The following is an 18,157-nucleotide window of genomic DNA, read 5'->3' on the forward strand; positions in this document are numbered from 1 at the left end:
CCCCTCCAGGCTTGTTTTCCTGGAGCGAGCTCGAGTTGGAGCAGCTGGCCCCGGCCGCAGAGCCGCAGGGAGCGGGGGGACGCAGGGGACACGGGGCTGAGCAGGCAGAGCAGGCGCTCAGATAAATAAATACTGGGTTGCTTGTGCAGCGATTCGGTTCCTGTTTTGCTCTGGACACGTGGCTACATCGGAACAAATCTGGAAAAACAGTCTAGACAACTCCCACCTCGAGCATTTACACCGAGGCTCTTCCGGAGAAAGCACTCTTTCAGGAAGAAAACAAAGAGATTCAGCTTAGCTTCGGTCCTTAAATAAATACGACGACACCAACCACCCTCGGCCCGGCTGTTCGCCTGGGGGCGCGGGCTCTCCCAGCGCCAGGAGAGGACCCGCCGGCGGAGATGCTCCTCATGGGGAGGAGGCGAAGCTCCTGGACCATGGGAAGCTCCTGGGCAGCGCCGGCTCCTCTTCCCGAAGACGTGGCCCCGCTCGCCCAGCCGGGCAGCGGCCGTACGGGGACGGCCACGCCACCCGCCGGCCCTCCGGCACCGCGGGGCTCTCCGGCCCCGGGCGCGCATCCAGCGCGTGGCTCCGCACAGGGCAAACGGCCGGAGGAAGGTCCTAGATCTATGTACACGGGCACACACACACATCCTACTTCCTTCTGCTGCTAGCCTGTGGCACGGCGACGGCGCTCCTGGGCGTTACGGCAATCCGGGGCCTGCCTGTTCTGAGACATGAGACACCAGCACGGCCTCAGCACCGCTCCTCGGCCACCGCGTCTGGCTCTGGGACGGGGGGCAGGAGTGCAGGGCCCCAGCCCACGGCCGTTCCCACTCTCCCCTTTGAGCACCCAGTGCCGTAAACCCCAGGGCTGCTCGGGGTCCAGCGCCTGCAGACGTTTCCAGCACTGCTGCAAGCCCCTCGTGTTTGGGGTCTTCAGGGAAGGGGATGAGGCAGGGGGACGGAGCGGGGACCGACCCCATGGCCGGGCTGGGCGCTGCACGCAGCAGCATCGCTGCCCACCTCCTCACATCAGTGGGGGCTGAGGGGAAAGCACTGCCCGAAAACCCGTCCCATCCCTCCCCTGCACGTGTGCTGCCTGGGGCTCTGGGGCTGCAGAATGAGCCTTACCCAAATCCTTGGGGACCGGTTTCACCCCAGGCATGGCCGGGGCGTTCTGGCTCCGGGACATGGCGCAGGACGGGCGCCAGGGGTATTCTGGCTGCAAGAGCAGATGGAAACAGAACCGGTGAGTGACCAGGCCCGTACGGCACGAGGCTGCAACCCCCAAACCCGCTCGCAGGGGACTTTGTGCTCCCCGTTGTGCCGCCGTGGGTAGGCAGACGCTCACCGGGGGGAAATGGTGGAAGTTCTGTCCCGGCGCGTGCTCGCCCGGCATTGCCGGCGGGTATCGGATCTGCTGCCACTCGTCGAAGCCGTGGTAGACGGGGTGAGGCACGGGGGGGCTGTACCGGTACTGGTACATGGGGCAGGCAGGGCCCAGCGGCCCCGGCAGCGGCTCGGGGTGCAGCCGCTCTCCAGAAGCCTGCGAGGAGCCGGGGGAGATGCTGAGAGCCCGAGGGCAGCCCACCCACACCAAGCACCGGCCCCCAGCTCCCCTGCCCCGGGGCCAGGAAGGGTTCTTCCCTCGTCCCACCTGTTTGTGCTGCTTCAGCATCTTCTTCAGCTTCTCCTTCTCCTCCTTCTCCCTCTGGCAGTCGTCCTTGGAGGCGCGCAGCTGGGGGCGAGGGGACAGGTTAGTGCAGAGCCCACCCTGATGCTCAGTGCCCCGCAGGACTCCTGCACCAGTCTCCCCAAACCAGACCTCCAGGAGACGAGCAAGAGGAAGATATTTGAGAGGAGATAGCCCCAAAGCCCTCCCCATGGGCTCGACCACGTCAGGCTCACTGTGGATAGCTGCTGACACCTTTCAAAGACACCTTCCTGTGCCGGGCTGGACGGGTGCATAGTGTCACCCATCCGCGTAAATGTCAGCTCGCCCCATCTGGCTCTGGCAGGGACAAGTGGCAGCAAAAGCTCTGGCCCCTCTGTCCCTCCTCATCTCCTGCTCTGAGGTGGGCACGGTGACCTCCATGCTGATGGGGACGAGCATCTCTGACTTGCCCCCAAAGGACCCAGCGCTGCTCACCTGGCTGTTGGAGACCACCAGCTGCTTCTGCAGCTTCTCCAGCTGCTGCTTCAGCTCCTCCTTCTCCTCGTTCATCCTCTCCCTGTCGCTCCGCTCCCGCTGGAAGTCTTCCTCGAAAATCTTCACCTGGCGGAAGGCAGGGCTGGGTGGGTGCCTGGCTCACCCCGAGGCGGGCACCGCTGCTGCGTTATCACTCTCCGACCCCACCAGCTGCACCAAGCCCCCGGCACGCGCGTCCAGCAAAGGAGTGGAGGATGCTGAGCTCCTCAGCACCACGGCACAGGCGCTGTGCTCCCAGCCCCACCACGCTCCCCGCTCCCGTCCTACCTGCTGCTTGAGCAGCTCGTTCTGGGTCAGCAGCTCCTGCTGCGGCACCTTCCCGGCCGGCTCCAGGGTGCCGGCGAAGATGGGCGGTGGGGAGGCTTGGACGTTCAGGGCCTCCTCTAGTGCCTGGCGAGGGAGAGGAGGGACACAGAGGGCGTTAGAGGGGGTGACATCTCTGGGGGGCCGTGGGAAGGGGGTATAGCTGGGAAAGAGCACGAAGGACTACAGATAGCCCCACTCCCTGGGGAGCCCGGAGGGATGGGGTGGGCATCGCCTGACGCTGCCACCCCCAGGAAGAGGGCAAGCACGGGGCAGGAGGCATCTCCTTCCATGGCTCCTGGGCAAGGAGCTGGGCTCGAAGGGGCTGAACACGATCAGCTTTGGATGTGAGGGAGGAGAAGAGGCTGGGTGGGCAGCACAGAAGCCATTTTCCAGGGTCGTGCCCTGGCCCCCACCTTGTTCAGCCGCTGGATCTCCCTCTCCTGGTACTCCCTCTGCCTGGTGACCGGCGCCAGCTGCTCCTGCAGGAACCGCATCCTCTGCTGCAGGTCCCGCACCTCCATGGCCAGCCTGTCCTTCTCCGCCTGCGGGGATAGGGTCAGTCAGGGGAGGGCGATGGGGCCGGCAGCTTCCCACCGCCCGACCCTGGGGACTCGCCTCCTCCGTTTCGATGCGGGATTTGGCCAGGAGCAGCTTGCGGTCGAAGTCCCGCTGCTTCTGCTCCCGCTCCGCCTCCATCTCGGTCAGCGCCCGCCGGGCCTCGGCCAGCTCCTGGTGCACGTCTGTCATCTGCCGGCAGGGAACAGGGACATTGGGGCCACCTGGAGCCGAGCAAGGCACAGCCCCAAGCCCCTTCCTCACACTGGGTCTCCTCCGAGCACCCTCTGTGCCCGGCAGAGGCGTGCGCCCTGAGCACGCAGCCCCAAGCCCTACCTTCTGCTCGTACTTCTGCTTCATGGCTCGGAAGTGCTGGTCCCACTGCTTGTTCACCTCCAGCAGCTGCGGGCAGAGAGCGCCGGCTTAGCAGGGGCCCAGCACGCAACCCCACAGCCCAAACCCACCCCGATCCTCCGTGCCGCTGCCTCCGTGCCAGCCCCATCCTCACCTCCCTGCGCTGGTGCTCCAGGATCTTCACCTTCTTCTCCTTGGCCTCCAGGTCTCCTCTGCCCAGCGCCTTCTCCGCTCCTGCCCCGCTCTGCTGTGGGTGCACACACGGGGCTTTTGCAAGCCATTTTCCTTCCCACGGCCACCCCTTCCCTAAAGGCCCTGAGAAGGTGCTCCAGTCATACTGGGACAAACTGGAGAGAGCCCAGATGAGGTGGGGGACATCTGCCTGTGTGTCGGCTGGCTCCCTGCTCCCTCCCCGGCCCCTCCGAGGACAACGCTGCCCCCGTACCTGCTGCTGCTCGGCAGCTTCCCTCTTCGCACTTTCCTGGTTGCTCAGCGTCACCATCCTCCGCAGCTCCTGGTTCTCACACCTGCAGGCAGAGACCCCCGGGTCAGTGGGGAGAAACCCCTGGGGCGGCCCCATCCCCTCGCTGCCGGCCACCCTCACCTGAGCTTCTCCAGGGCCTGGTTCCTCTGCTCCAGGTCCCTCTCCAGCTTGGTTCGCAGCTCCTTGTTCTCAGTGTGCAGCGTCTCACACAGCGTCTGCGGGGTCAATGCCAGCAGTGTGAGGACCCCCCCGGCACCACCGCACACAAACACCCTCCTTTTACCAAGGCTGCCAGCCCCGAGAGCCTCCCTGGGTGCCCACCAAGCCCCCAGCACGAAAACCCCCTTCATTCCAAGCCGTAGGTGGTGCCCACCTTGGGGACTTGCTCCACAGGGGGTTTGGTTTAAAAAAAGGGGGAACGAAAAACCAAAAACCCAAATGGCCAGCGCTGACTCACCTGCAGGAACGACGTTCTCTGCTCGTTCTTGTGCACCTTGGAGGCCAGGCGCTTGAGCTCGGAGGCCATGTAGCCCATGCGCACGAAGACCTGGTCCTTGCTGGCCTCCTGGGCGCAGCCGCTCAGCGTGCTCTCCAGCTGCTGCAGCTGCGGCAGCAGGTTGGCGTCCTCGGTGGGCAGCGGCTCCAAGTCCTGGGCAGGGAAGGGGATGAATTAGGGTCAGAGGGGTTCAAGGAGCATCGCAGAGCCCCTCCTGTTGGGCACTTCTGCCTCCCGCAGCGCCCGGCTGCGCCTCAGCCCCGCTCCTGGCTGCTTGCTCACACGTCCGCTCCCTCTGATGGCATCTGTGCCCGCAGGCAGCGCCACCCTCGCTGCGCCCCAAAGACACCTTCCCTGAACCTACCGGTCGTGCTCCTCTGACCCCACGCTTCTTTGCCACCCATGAAGGAAGCGAGGTGCAGAGGGCAGCACTGCAAGCACTCAGGCTGTGGAAACACCCAGGTTTCAGCTCTCCAAAACTGCCAAGGACAGAGGCACTGCAACAACCCTCAGTGCGCTAAAAAAACTGCGTTGGCTTTACGAAGGTTTGATGCCCAGCCCCTGGGTACGGCTGCCCCAAGCCCTGGGGTGGAAGGGGAATTTCTCTAACAGCTTGCCAGCCCCTCGATTCCTGCCACCCTTGCCAATCCACGCTCCTCGATGGTAAAGGAGCCACCTCCAGCCCATAACCCCTTCTCTTTCTGAAGCTGCCTCCTCCCGGCCTGCAGAGCCTTCTCCCCGCTGCGCTGCTGGCTCAGGACACCTTACCCCAGCCTGCTCCTTCCCCTCGTCCCCCAGCATGGCTCTGAAGCTCCCCTGCTTGCCACGGCACCGCGCGGTGTGCGGGACACTTAACAGAGGCTGGGGGAGCCGGGGTCGGGCACACCCTCGGGCGTCACGGCACACCCCTACCTACGCACGCGGGGCGTCCCCAAGGGGCTCGCCCTCCCTGCTCGTGCCTGCTGCCCTCCTGCATCGCCTGGGAGACCCGCGGCGGCGCCGGCACAACACAGCCCGGCCCTGGCTGCCTCCCAGGCGGGGACACGCTGGCACACCTCCGCCCGCGGCGCTCCCAGCCCCGCTGACTCACCGGCCACCCTCGGGAACTCCCTGGGCATCCCCGGCGGCCCCTCCTGCCCCAGCGCCCTGTACCTGGGGTAACAGCCCCGAAACTGCCACGGGAGGGTGTGCGGCGTGGCGGGGACCCAACCCGCGGGTGTGCGCCGGGGGGTCCGACGAGACCCCAGCCTGGCAAACGGGGATGTGCAAGGACAGCGTGTCCCCGAACATTTGTCCCCTTGGTACTGCCATAGGGGCTGCGATGGCTGGAGTCACCGTCCCTGCTCCTGTCCCTCCCAGCACACCCAAAAAGCTGGAGCAGATGAGGGGACAGTGACAGCCTGGGGACATTCAGGCGGCAGCAAACAGCAGGAACAGAGCTGGTGCCCCCGCCTGCTGTGGGACTGGGAGGGGAGTGTCAGGGCATCCCCACAGCTCACCAGGCCATCACAGCCCTTCCTGTCCCTGTCACAGCGCCCGGACACACCGGTGTCCCCAGATGCCTGGGGCACGGATGCCTTTCCCCCAGCCCCCTGCACACAGTGGGACGGAGCGAGGTGCGGGGAGCACAGCCCCGGGGCCGCGCGGATCCCCCCCGCCCACGACCGGCCAGGTCCCAGCCCCGGGCCCACTCACTCACCGCTCTCCCGCTGTCCTGGGGGAAGCCCTGCGCTTCCACGGCCACGATCTCAAACTCCGACGAGGAGCCCTGCAACAGGAGGCAGCCAGGTCAGGTCCCACAGGGAGCGGCAGCCCCCACGCTGCCACCAGACGGAGCATCTCCCCTCCACACATCCCCCGCGAGCTCGCGCTTCCACCACTCACACTCGGAGATTTCCGCGCTTCTGCCTCCGGCTGGGCGCTGCCTGGGGGGGCCAGGGTGCAGCTGGGCTTGGGGCCGGCGGCTGCGAGAGGGGAGAAGAGAGATCCGTGAGCGCTTTGGAGAGCTTTGGGATGCAGAGAGCAGGGCCTGTGAGCTCAGGCACGAATGCAGCTTCCCCTTGGCAGCAGGGATGGGACAGACATCTCCCAAATTCCAGGGGCAGGGACGCCAGGCAAAGCTGCAGAGGTTTTCCTGCTGGCTTTTGCCCTCGGCAGGCCGAACCCACTGGAGCTGGATCTAGCAGGACCTTGTCACCCCTGCCACTTCTTATCGCTCAGAACTGCCGTGCTTCAGGCAGCCCGACCCCAGTGCCAACAGAAACACTCGGCTGCAGCGGCTCTCCGCCAGGGCTCCCCCCAGCTCCCAGGAAAGGAGGCTCCTGGCCGAGCTCAGCCTTGCCAACAGGCTCCAGAGACGAGAGGGCTGCAGGCTGGAGCTGCCTCGGCTTTCCCTACTACAGCTGACCCCATGCAACAGAGCCCGGGCACGGCTAAGGAGCCAGGGCAGCCGTGAGCAAACTCTGTGTTATGGTGGGATGAAGCCAGGTTGGGTTGTTTAACAGAGAGGCGAGCGCCCCTGCACCGACCCTCAGGAAAATCCCCTTCACATCCCCTCCCCTGCCCCGAGCTGTCAGCCTAGCCCTGCCCGCCGAGCCTCCCACCTCCTACCTCCGCTTTCCACCAGCTCCTCCAAGGCAGACGAGCCCATCAGCATTTTGTTGTCCTTCACGAGGTCCTCTGCCTTCTGCCGCAGCTTGGACGCCTCCACCTGGGACTCCTCCAGCAGCTCTCCTGGGGGGCAGCGGCAGGATGCTCACCCGGTGCTCACCCCCCTTCCCCGGGGACCTGCGCTGCCGCGGCCTCAGCCACGAGCCCCAAACCCCCCGTTTGGGTGCAGGAGCGCCCAGCACGGTCCTTTTTCATCCAGAAACTACTCTTTCACACCAAACCCCGTGGCAAAGCTCTATCTGTGGCTCACTGGCTGCAGAACTGGTGGCAGGAGGCACCCCCAGAGGTCTCCCTCCACCTCCCACGGGAGCCGAATTTAAGCCTGGGCAGGGCACGGTCGAGGCTGCAGGTCTGGGGTCTGGCAGCGCAATCCCCTCCCACCCCAGCGCGTCCCCGTCCCAGGCAGGGCCACGGCAGTCGTGGGGATCACGAGGGAGGTGGAAATTCGGCTGCAGAAGCAGGACTCGAAAGCGGAAGCTGGGTCACGACACCGAAAGCAAAACCCGGGGCGGGTGGGGGAAGGCGGCCGAGGAGGAGAAAGGGGGTGGCACCGCCGGGCTGGGGCGTTCCAGCACCGGCACATCCCGGCTGCTGTGCCCCTCATCCCACTGCAAAGCGCCCCAGGAGCTCGGCAAAGGTCCCGGCTCCTCTGCGTGCTCTCGTGGAAAAGCCCTGGCTCTGGGCACCCTTCTTAAAGAGGGCCAGGGAACGGGTGCGGGCTGCGAGGCTGGGGCTGCCCAGCAGCCAAACCTCGTCCGCCGGCCGCGCGGCAGTTCCCGACAGAATTACCGATAGACTTTATCCCCTGCATCTTCTCCTTCAGCCGGGCGTTCTCCTCCATCAGCCGCTCGAAAGCCGCGGACCCATTCTCCTCCGTGCCCCCGCCGGGGTCGTAGATGCGGTAGGGGCCTCTCCCTTCCATGTCTGCCATTTAACCGCCGACCTCCCGGCCGGGCATCCCTGCGGGGATGAGCACGGCGTCACCTCCATCCACCCCACGGGTCCCCGGTCCCCACCGCGGCGGCGCGGCGAGCACAGGTGAAGGCATTTCCCTCTGAGGGCTCTGCTCACGCCGGCCCCACGTGGGTGAACGTGCCGGGCTGAGTCACGGCCATGAGAGCTGTCACGAGAGCGGGCATCACCAGCGGTCCCCGGGGAGGCGGCAGCCACCCGCATCCCCGTGGGGACGGAGACCCAGGGGTTCCTGCCCAGCCTCGGGCATCCCCGCGGCCGGGAGGATGCTCCTTTTCATTCAGGAGCCTCTGAGAAGGATCTGGGGTTAGGTTTTGGTTTTCTTGCTGAACGCTTTTTCCTACCGAGCGCGAAAGGGATGGGATCTTAAACTGAAGTCACAATTTCCTCCTGTGCAGCAGGGCAAACAAACACTGAATCGAACCAACACACCCAGCCTGCCAACATCTTACTGGAAAGCCCCTCAAACAAAGAGTTCTGCAAATATTTCTCACCAAAAACAGAGCTGAGAGGGGAAGAGAGGGAAAAACAAAACAAAACAAACAACAAACCGCCAAATCCTTCCACTCTGCTCCCAAGCGCCGCACGCGTTGCAAATGAAAACAGAGGGCACGGGGTGAGGAGCAGCCCTGCGGTGCCGTGGGCTGAGCCTCCAGCAGCCAGGACACGCTCTGCCCTCAGCTTTAGCCGGAGAAACCAGGTCCCCACGGAACAGGTTCCCGAAACAGGGTACCCAGAGGTAACCAGGTCAGCGCCGGGCCGGGAGCAAGGCACGAGGGGAGGGAACACCCGCGCGCAGCGCAGGATTTGCTCGGTTAATGCCTTGCGCGTGTGGGTGTCCCAGCGAAACTCCTCGCTTCGTGGGAGCAGGTTCCCACTCCCCGGGGTGGCGAAGCTGCTGCTGGGATCACAGCCCCCCTTGCCAAAACAAGCCCCCCGGTGCCTGCCGGTGCCGGTGCCAGGGGCGGTTCAGCACCCAGGAGGGCGACGGGGACACGGGGCAAACCCCACAGCGCTCCCCGAGCGCCCGTCCCCCAGCCGAGGCGGCTCGGGAATGGGAAAGGCTCAAGGGGGGGGGGGGGGGGGAGTTTTGGGAGGGAAAGCCCACCCCCGAAACCGTCTCGACCTCAGGCTAGCGCCCGTGCCAGGCGCGATCCGGGCCGGCTAACCTGCCGCCGCGGGGACTTCCCGGCTGACAGCCGCCACCTGGCAGCACCCGCAGCAATTAAACACCCGCCTCCTCGGGAGGTAATTACGCACGGCATGGTCGGGAGCCTGCCTTGGGAACGGCACCTCCTGGCCTCGGCGGAAGGCACGTCTGCTCGCCAGCGGGTCTGCGCCGGGGGCTATAGCACAGGGTAGGTGGCACAGCTCGCGCGGGGGGTCTCGTCCTGCCGAAAGGGGGGCCCGGGGCAGCGGGGGACGGCGGCTTCTCGGCCGCAGCCCCTGGCAGGCCGAGGGATGGCTATTTCTGGAGGAGGCGAGCAGCTGGCAGGAAGCTGACGAAGAAGCGGGGCAGTTTCTGTGCCGCCGGCTCCCGGGGCCATCGGGCAGCTGAAGTGCCGCCGCAGCGCCACCGCAGCCTCGTGAAATGTCCCCGTCCCCCCGCCCAGGGATGCACGCAGGTGAGGGGGGCTCGTGAAACGTGACAGGGGGACGCACACAACACCCAGGGAGGTGGCAGCACGTCCGCCGCAGGGAGGCGTCACTGCGGGTGTCACTGCGAGGGGGACGGGGACAGCGGCACGGGCAGGGCTGGGGACCCGCAGCCACCTCACACCCGCGCCAGCCGCACCCGCGTCTCACCACGATCAGACTGGACGAAGCCGGAAAAAGGCTCCAGCCTCCGCTAGTTCCCAACTCTCGGGGTTTTATCGCAGATTTCTCTACCCAAGGGCTGTGGATTACCCCCACAAGAGAGGATTCAGCAGCGAGCAAGGCGCAGGCAGCACGGAGCATCGTGGCAGCACCTGAGCCTGGCTTGGTGGGGCACGGGGTCGAGGAGCAGCCCAATTTCTGCACGCAAGCCCTAGGACAGAGCTGCCACCCTTGGGACAGGAACACGGACCAGGTCACAGCTCCCAGGCCTGGTGTCAGAGTTTCCTTTTTCTCTTAAAGGGTTGGGAGCGCCGAAACGTGAGATTTGCAACGAAAACCTCCCATTTCACCAAGAACGGGGGAGGAGAGAGAACAACGGACGTTCACCGGCACTCCCCAGCCCCACGGCTAACCCAGGCAAAGGCTGCCGGGTTTCGGGTGGCTTGGCTGGGTTTTTTTTCTGAGTAAAACCACTCAGGTCCTCCCAGTGACTCCTCGCCGGTCACAAGACGCTCACGGAGGAGGGAGGCAGAAAACCCTTCGGCGGCGGCACCGGGCGAGGCTGCGAGACGCCGCGGTCACCGCCGGCAGCTCGGTGTTTGCTGCCCGTGGGCGGGTGCTGGGTGCAAGAAGCGGGGCAGCCAGCCCTTTGGGTAGTAAATTTTTACGACAGCTCAGCAGGAGGAGAGAATGACAGAGCGAGTGGGCAGGGGAGACTCCCAGGAGGAGATGAAAACAGCCCGGTATTTAAATAGCTTGCGAGCAGAGCCGGCACCGCAGCCGTGGGACGCTGCGAGGTCCCCACCCGACACAAAACTCGTCCCCTCTGCGATGTCCCCGTGCTGGGGGGGGGGGGGCGCGAGGCTGGCAAAGCTCCCCCCGTGATGCAGAGCGGGGCTTTCCTCGCCCCGGCGCGCCCTGTTCCTGGGAAGTCTCCTCCCCAGCGGGAACGCACGGGGGGAAAGTAAATCCCTGCACATTTACAGCATCACCTTCCTCGGCAGGGCTGAGGGTCCTCGGCATCCCTCAGAGCTCAGGCGGGTGCTGCGGAGGTGGTTTTATCTGAACGTTTTGCTGGAAATCAGCAAAATGCCACAGCCCCAAGCCCAGCCTCTTATCGTCTCCAGCTCCAGCAGCTCCAAGGACAGACATCCCCCGGGCCGGTCTCGCTCGCAGGGAAGCAGGAGCAGAGCTGGCTTTAGGAGGAAGCAACGAGGAGAGCTCCCGGGCACTGCGCTGCGGGTAACAGGAGGAAAGCAGGTGCTGCAGGACTCCTGGAGGCAGGTCCCCGAAGGGAAAGCTCTGAACCCCCGCCTGAAGCATCCCTTCTTCCAGCCTGGCAGGGCGGGAGGGCGAGAGCAGCCCCATCCGAACCGCAGCGGGCGTTACAGACGTGTCGGGAGCAGCTCAGCTGGGGCGACCCGCACTGAAACTAGCGCCAGGGGAGAGCCGAGCGGCGGGAGACCGCGGCCAAGTTACCGCTGCCACCCAAACCCTGCGGGCTGCCGTTCAAAAAGGAGCCCTGCAGCGCTACGGGGGGGGCACGGCTCGGCTTCCTCCACCCACGAGGGTGTCGTACCTGCCGCTGGCAGGCAACAGCCCGCACCCCGCGCTAAAAAGCTCTGCTGTCGTGCACAGGGCAGACCAAAAGGGCGGCAGAGGGTTTCTTGCGGGGCCAGGAAGGATGCCAAAGGACGCAAAAGCACCTCTCCTTCTCTCACCGCTTACGTTGCCGTGCCACGGGCACGGCTCTCAAGGACGCACCTCGCTGGAGCCTTCCCGTCTCCGGAATTTGCCCCGGTGCTCAAAGTCCCTCCTCGCTGCCCAGCCGTCTTTCCTGGAGGTGGCAAATAAAATCTGCGCTTTGGAAGAGGCAGCAGAGCCCTTCTTGCTTGCCCAAGAGGACGGAAGCAGCGAGCTAAAGGGAAAAAGTCGCACTTGGCCCCGTATCGGGTGCAACCACACAACGGGGTGCTGAGGAGGGGACGCAGCCGCTGGTCCCCACCGAGCCCGATCTCACCCAGAGGGGAGCTGGCACGCAGCACCCTTTTTCTTCCACCCCCAGTGGCGGCCACAACCTGGAATAAAGCTGGGAACGCGAACCGCGCCCCCAGGCCAAGCTGCTGACCCCCGGCTAGGGGGTACCGTCCCTCCCGCAGTGCCTTACAACCAGAGCACCCTACAAGGGCGGCGTGCCCGCCCTCGCACCTACAAACCCCAAAGTCGGGGTGTTCGTGGCGTGGCAGCCATGCACGAGCAGAGCAGAGCGAGGGCCTCCCAGTGCCAGGCTGGAAGCAACACCGATGGGCAGAGGCGAACGGCACCGAGCGGAGGCTCTGCAGAGACCGGAGCCCGGGGCCACACGGACCCCTCCCGGCACCACCGGGCTCCCGGCAGAGCCTGTGGGGGACCCAGGGGTGCTCCCACCCCAAAAAGGCGACCCCAAGCCCGGCAGCAGCCCGGAGCAGCCCTACGGGCCCGGGAAAGCCCGGGGTTGTGTAACCCAAAGCCAGGGGAGGAGCGAGCCCCGTGCCCTGCGCCACGGGGTGACGCCGAGCCGGCGGCCGGACGCCCCGAACCCCCCGGGGGGGTTCCGGTGGCCGGGACGGTGACCGTCAGCGCATTTTGGGGCCCTCCCGTCCCCTCCCCGCCCCGCCGCGACCACCGGTGCGAGGGGCACCGACGGCGTCCCAGCAAGGGGAAACTGAGGCACGGCAACACCACGCGCCCGTTCCCGAGGCGAAATCCCTCACCGGGACGTCCCCCGCCGGTGGTCCCGGTGACAGCCACCCCCGCTGCTGGGGTGGGGACGGGCCCACGGAGCCCAGCGGGGCACCGCCAGCACCCCGGGGGTCACAGCGGGGCGGCACGGCGCGGCACGGCACGGCACGGCACGGCAGCTCCCCCCGCCTCCTCCCCGCACCGAGCCCGGTGCGGCCCCGCTCCCCGCCGGTACCGGGCGCCGCCGGCCTGGCAGCGGGAGGGGGTGCGGGGGGCAAGGGCAGCACGGCCGGGGCCGCTGCGAGCCCACCTGCTGCCGGCGGGGCTGGGGCCGGTCCCGGTGCTGGTCCCGGTGCTGGTCCCGGTGCCGCCTCCGGCTCCGTCCCGGTCCCGATTCGCGGTCCCGGCTCCGCTCCCGGCCCTGGTCCCGCTGCCGGACCCGGACCCGGTGCCGGTCCCGGCGCCCCCAGCCCGGCCGGAAGCGGGGCGGAAGCGTCAGCTCCGCCCCCCGGGAATTTCCCAGCTTGACCGACAGGCTCCGCAGCCAATAGGAGCGGGCGGCGAGGCTATAAAAGGGGCGGGCCGTGGCGGCTCAGGGCAGTGCGCGCTGTAATGGCGGCCGGTGGGGCCCAGAGGGGCATGGGGAGCTGTGTGAACCGCCGCTCTTTTTTTTTTTTTTTTTTTTTTTCTCTTTATCGTGAGGGGGGGCAGCAGGCCTGCGGCTATGGGCAGCCTCCCCTGCCTTACAGCCACGCAAAATGGCCGGGCCCCTCCCGTGCGGGCGGCCCCCTCCTGGTGGGAAGCCCCCTGAGACCCCGCTGTGGTGGTTTGGGGTCCTGAGGGGGGAGAGCTGATGTGAGGAGAAAAAAGGGGGCTCTGCGGGAACCCCAGGCTGTTCTGTCGGTGTGGGTGCTGGGGGACAAAGGGAGCTTTCCTCATAAGCAGCTGGGGCAGGGAGAATTCCCCGCTGGCTCTAATTACAGGGGAACAATTATAACCTCCAGCTGCAGTGCCCATTACCAACAATCCTCTCTCTATATTGCTTATCGCATGTTTACGAGCAGCAGGAATGGGCCAGAGGAGCAGGAGCCGTGGGGAACGCCTTCTGGCCCCTGTGGTTCTCTGGAACTCACTCAGACGCTACCTGCCTTCCTTTCCTGCCCCGCTTTTGCCACAAGGGTATTCAAAAATAAAAATAAAAAAGCGAAGAAGCCCCGCAGTAAGCAGAGGTGCTGCTTGCTCGTTGCCTGTACCCTCGCGTTTCTTCCTTTCTGTATACGGTTGCTGTTCTCGGCGGGGTGGCCTTTGCTGGGGCTCGTGCTGTCTCCAGCTGTCCCAGCCCTTTTCTCTACTCACTTCCATTGTTCCTTGGTAATTTGAGGTTTTGGGGTGCTGTCTGAGTTATAAAGCTTTTTAAAAAACAGATTCCTTTCTCTGTGTGTTCTTCCATCCAAGCAGGACGTCGCCCTTGAAGCCCTGCTGGGGCATGAGCCAGCTCGGCAGGTGCTGGCACCCCGTGGTGCTGGTTGGGGTGCTCGTGCCATGGGGACGGGGCAGGGAGGTTTGGCTGTGCTCCTGAGCCAGGCACCCCTGAACAGGCAACATCTCCCCGATTCTTCCCCAGATTGCTTGTTTTACCCCAGCGGCCCCATCTTGTTCTGTAAACCCCCTGAAAACCCGGCTTCAGAGCTAAACGCAATCCCGTGCACCCAGAAAGCATCATATTTATATTTCCCTCCTGCGAAAAATAGCCGAACCCAGTTCAATTCCTACGAGAGCAGAAGGGGTGGCCCGGGGTTGATCTGCAGAGCTTTGGGGCTGGTGGCTGAAAAACTTCTTGCGATCCCCCCTGCTCCGTCCCCGTTGCCCACCGAACAAAGCTGCGCGCTACTCACCCGGCCGGGCGCGGAGGGGCTCGGGGGGGACTCGAGCCCTTTGGTGCAGGCGCTCTCCGTCTGCGATCCCCAACTGCAGGAGCCCGGCCCAGCTGAGTTTACTTTTAGGCATGGAGAAGGGGAATTCCCCATGATGGAGGCCCCAGACAGCCTCTGCGTGGTTTTGATAGGCAGCCAGGCACCGCTTAAAGGGCTCTCCTGTGCCATTCCTCCCAGCCGAGGGGTGCGAAGGATTAGTCAGCGAGCGGAGGCAGGGAGGGGGCTGCCATGGAGGCTGTGATTCATGTAGGGACTGCTGGAGGAGCTGGTTACATCACTCAGGTTGCCTGTGTCTGAGCGACTGCAGGTTTGCAAACGCTTGGTGCTTCTCCCCGAGGAACCTGCTGCGTCTTGCAAGAGGTGCCGTCATTGTCCCATGTGTGTTCCTGTCCCCTTTTTGGCCATCCAAAACAGGAGGATGCTTCTTCATGGGACAGCAAGGAAGAGCTGTCCGTGCTGGTGAAGCCAGGCAGGTGTGCCAGACCTGCAGGCAGTCCACAGGGACCGTGCACCGAGGTGATCAGAACTAAAGCTGGAGCTGGAATAAACACCAAAGGCTTAAATGTTTATCTAAGAGAGGCTGAACCCAGCTGCTGAGCTCCTCACCCATGGTCCCGAGTTACCCCTGAAAGCACGGGGGAACTGACGTCTCCAACAGGGACGTGCACGGCAGATTCCTCCTGCAATAGGGCCAGGAGGATGGGGGACCCTGCTCTGCCCACTCAAATAGCTCTTCACTTTCCCCGTTTGCTCTCTCTATTCCCGCCCTAGGTCACCCTCGGGCTGGCCCCAACGCTGGGACAAATTTCCCCCTGAGCAGTGACCAGAGCGGGGCTGGCTGGCAGCAGAGCGTTCTCGTCCTGGTGGTTCTTCCTCATTCCTCCGGTCCCTCCGTGCTCACGGGGCTCACCTGACGGCAGCCGTGATTCACAGGAGTGCAGGAGCAGCTCTGAAGATGAGTTCACAGCTGCCGTTTTTACCCACTAGGGTTTTTTTAGGGAGCCTCAGCCTCGTTCACGTGAGGGCAGTGTCATTGCTTCTGTGGTTACTGCTGTGCCAGCCCGTGCTGCGGCAGGCAGGGTGAGAGGGGTGCAGCCTGTCGGAGCTCTCCTCCTGCCCTCTGCTTATTTCACGATTGCGTTCCCTTTGGGTTCGCCCTCCTCAGGTGTAAGAAAGTGCACGTCTGGCCGTGCAAACCCCAAGTGGCAGCGACCAGCAGCCCGCAGCACCCAAGAAATCCTCCTGGCCTAAATGCTGCCAGGCGAACTGAGTGCATTCACCCCATGGAGACGACGGGACTGGGTGTCCCGGGTGGCCGTGCCGGGGGCTGCTGCAGCTGGTGGGCACAGTCGGATCTCTGCAGAGCCCCGGGACCCCTTGTGGGTTAGATCTGCCTTATGGGATCCCTTATGGGTTTAGGTCCGCACGAGGCTGCGGGTGCTGCGGGTCGATGCCCGTGGGCAGCAGCAGTGGGGTTTTGCTGGGGGCCGCTGCCGGCACCGCGCTGACCTGCCGCATCCCGGTACCCTGCCGGGGGAAGGAAAGCAGAAGGACGATGATGACGCTGCAAGAGCACGGGGAGGAAGCTCCGGCCGCAGCAGGGGATTTCCAGAACACTGTGATCTGCTGCCTATGCAAATCAGGAACTCGAATTAACCTGGTGGGACGGGAGGGCCAGGGAGAGGGGTGCTGAGCGAGGCTGGGGCGGTGGGCTGCCGGGAGAGGGAAGGAGAGAGGATGGAAGGACTCGGGGTGGGCATAAGGTTGGTGGAAGGATGGCGCAGGGAGATGCTGGGGAGGGCTCCTGCTCCTCCAGGCCTCCCGCAGCCCCCCGCCTTCACGGGCATCGGGGCTGCCCAGTGGCTTCCCATGGATGTCAGGCTGCTGTCACCTGCCTCGTTTTGCCCTCTTGCTGGATGAGAGCTCCCTTCTGCCTCCACCTCTGGCAGGCCCAGCGCCACTCCTGGTGCAGGAGATCTCCCCACCTCCGTCCTTCCCCTGCCCAGGACACCGGAGGTTGTGGACACGCCGAGAGCTTCCAGGAGCCAGGCCCCAGGAGCGCTGGAAGATTGTTTTGCGTGCTTTAAGCTTCCAATTATTCGGAATCCCAACTTCATTGTTTAACAAAGGGGATTTTCCCCTCTTCCTCTCTCCCCAGGCCGTGTCCCATCCAGTTGCAACGCCTGACAAATGAGCTTGTCACCGTGCCCTGGACAGCCAGCTGCACGGCCGGCAGCGCGTACATCGCTCAGCCAGCCTCAGCTCACCGTGGGGAGCACCATCGAGCAGCACGCAGATGTGCGGGCAGCACCGCTTCCTCCTCCTTTGGCTCAGGAAGAAGAAAAGCCGGAGGAATAACTCACAGGACTCGAGGGCCCGGCTGGGTTTCCCCCCTGCGGAGGACGGGGAGCACGGTGGGTGAAAATTGGGAGCATCTCGCTGGGATTGCAGCGTCCGTGTGTCTGCCCCTCGCAGGCTCCGGTACCAAAGAGGATCTGGAGCTGACTCAGAGGCAAGGATCCGACCCTCTGCACACAGAACCAGGGCTCGTGGGGTTTTTCAGATGTCGCAACCTGTGAAACCTAGCGTTGGCCGTGTCTGGAAGTGAGCCCCTGCCCGCGGCGTTGCTGGGCAGTGCGCACGGCAGCTGGGGCAGGGCTGCGAGTCCCTCGCCCCGCAGCTGCATCTCTGCAGCAGCCCCAAATGCCTGCGGCGGGGGTGGCCGGGGGGGGGACCTGCCTCTGGGCCGTGCCCTGCTCACAGCCTTCCTGCTTTGTTCCCTTCTCCAGGCCCGTCATTTTGTCCTTGCCTTCCCTTTCGCCGCCTTTCCCGAACTGCCAGCCCTTTTGTTCCCATTTTACCATTTGCCATCGGCCTCAGTGGAGAGGATCGGATCCCACGGGTGGAGAGGAGATGTTCGTGGAGAGCAACAAGGGGGTGTTTTCCCTGGAGAACCGGGGTGCTGCAGGGCCGAAGCTGCCACGTCTGAAGGCTCTGTGACCTGCCCTGTATAGGGGCTTGTCGTGGGCAAAACAGTCCCAGTTTGGGAAATTTTTACTTAATTAAAGGTATTGCCAATTAATACACATTTTTAGTCAGCAGTCTGTGTATTAAACAAACTATAACAATGGAACAAGCATTCTGCCCTCCCTAGTCTTAGTTTCCCTTGTTCCAGGTTCCACTCGATCCGTCCCAAAGGCTGTTTCTGGCTGCCTCCTCTCTGTGCTTCTTACTGGGTTTCTCCCCCTCCTGTGCGCTTCTCAGTGTCCCCACCTCGGTGCTGGTCCCCCCCAGCCGCGGTCCCTCAGGGATGTCACCCACGGCGTGTCCCACGTGTGAGCACATCTCCAGCTCCCGTCTCCTGCCCCATCTCCGCCCCACGTCTCCTCCAGCATCGCTGTTCAGGATCGCAGCTCGGCAGGGACCGCCGCTCCCGCACGGGCAGGCACCAGGCTCCCGCAGGACTTTTGTTCTGTTGGTGGCAGGAGCTGCATTTACTGAGCCCCACAGCGCCAAACGGCAGCTGGCTGCCGTCACCAGCCTCTGGGAGAAAGCACCAGGGGTGAGAAAGGTGGGGAAAACGCCCCAGCTGCAGGATACATCCCAGTGCTTGTGCTTCCCCAGCACCTCGCCCT

General features: G+C 64.6%; 1 protein-coding gene and 1 long non-coding RNA gene across 9 annotated transcripts; one reads left to right on the plus strand and one right to left on the minus strand.

Moving 5' to 3' along the window:
- Positions 1-144: 144 nt before the first annotated feature.
- TNIP1 (TNFAIP3 interacting protein 1) lies at positions 145-17,622 on the minus strand. Of its 8 annotated transcripts, none has more exons than XM_040573525.1 (18): positions 14,484-17,622; positions 7,867-8,037; positions 7,018-7,140; positions 6,292-6,371; positions 6,107-6,175; positions 4,369-4,560; positions 4,032-4,126; positions 3,873-3,954; positions 3,582-3,674; positions 3,410-3,475; positions 3,134-3,265; positions 2,932-3,060; positions 2,480-2,602; positions 2,153-2,278; positions 1,661-1,741; positions 1,355-1,549; positions 1,135-1,225; positions 145-730 (listed from the first exon to the last, which is right to left on the minus strand). In XM_040573525.1, exons 2-18 carry the CDS (start codon positions 8,006-8,008, stop codon positions 705-707), a joined length of 1,845 nt encoding a protein of 614 aa, XP_040429459.1. In that variant the 5' UTR covers positions 8,009-8,037; positions 14,484-17,622; the 3' UTR covers positions 145-704. The 8 variants fall into 8 exon arrangements, with proteins under 8 accessions (XP_040429459.1, XP_040429461.1, XP_040429458.1 ...); XM_040573527.1 differs by having other exon boundaries at positions 3,582-3,671; positions 14,484-14,617; XM_040573524.1 differs by lacking the exon at positions 14,484-17,622 and adding an exon at positions 12,899-13,033.
- Positions 8,046-11,739, plus strand: LOC121077900. Its single transcript, XR_005824351.1, has 2 exons — positions 8,046-8,796; positions 9,930-11,739. It is a non-coding gene; the product is annotated as an uncharacterized LOC121077900 (long non-coding RNA).
- Positions 17,623-18,157: the final 535 nt, after the last annotated feature.

This window comes from Cygnus olor, chromosome 14 (genome assembly GCF_009769625.2).
Source record: "Cygnus olor isolate bCygOlo1 chromosome 14, bCygOlo1.pri.v2, whole genome shotgun sequence".
Taxonomy (NCBI): domain Eukaryota; kingdom Metazoa; phylum Chordata; class Aves; order Anseriformes; family Anatidae; genus Cygnus; species Cygnus olor.

Excerpts from the sequence above, each read along its gene's own strand:
- TNIP1 (XM_040573521.1), bottom strand. The coding sequence starts at position 8,008 with ATGGCAGACATGGAAGGGAGAGGCCCCTACCGCATCTACGACCCCGGC. Across the intron at positions 3,476-3,581 it reads TGGAGCACCAGCGCAGGGAG|CTGCTGGAGGTGAACAAGCA; the intron begins GTGAGGATGGGG and ends CTCTGCCCGCAG. Across the intron at positions 1,550-1,660 it reads TGCTGAAGCAGCACAAACAG|GCTTCTGGAGAGCGGCTGCA; the intron begins GTGGGACGAGGG and ends GGCTCCTCGCAG.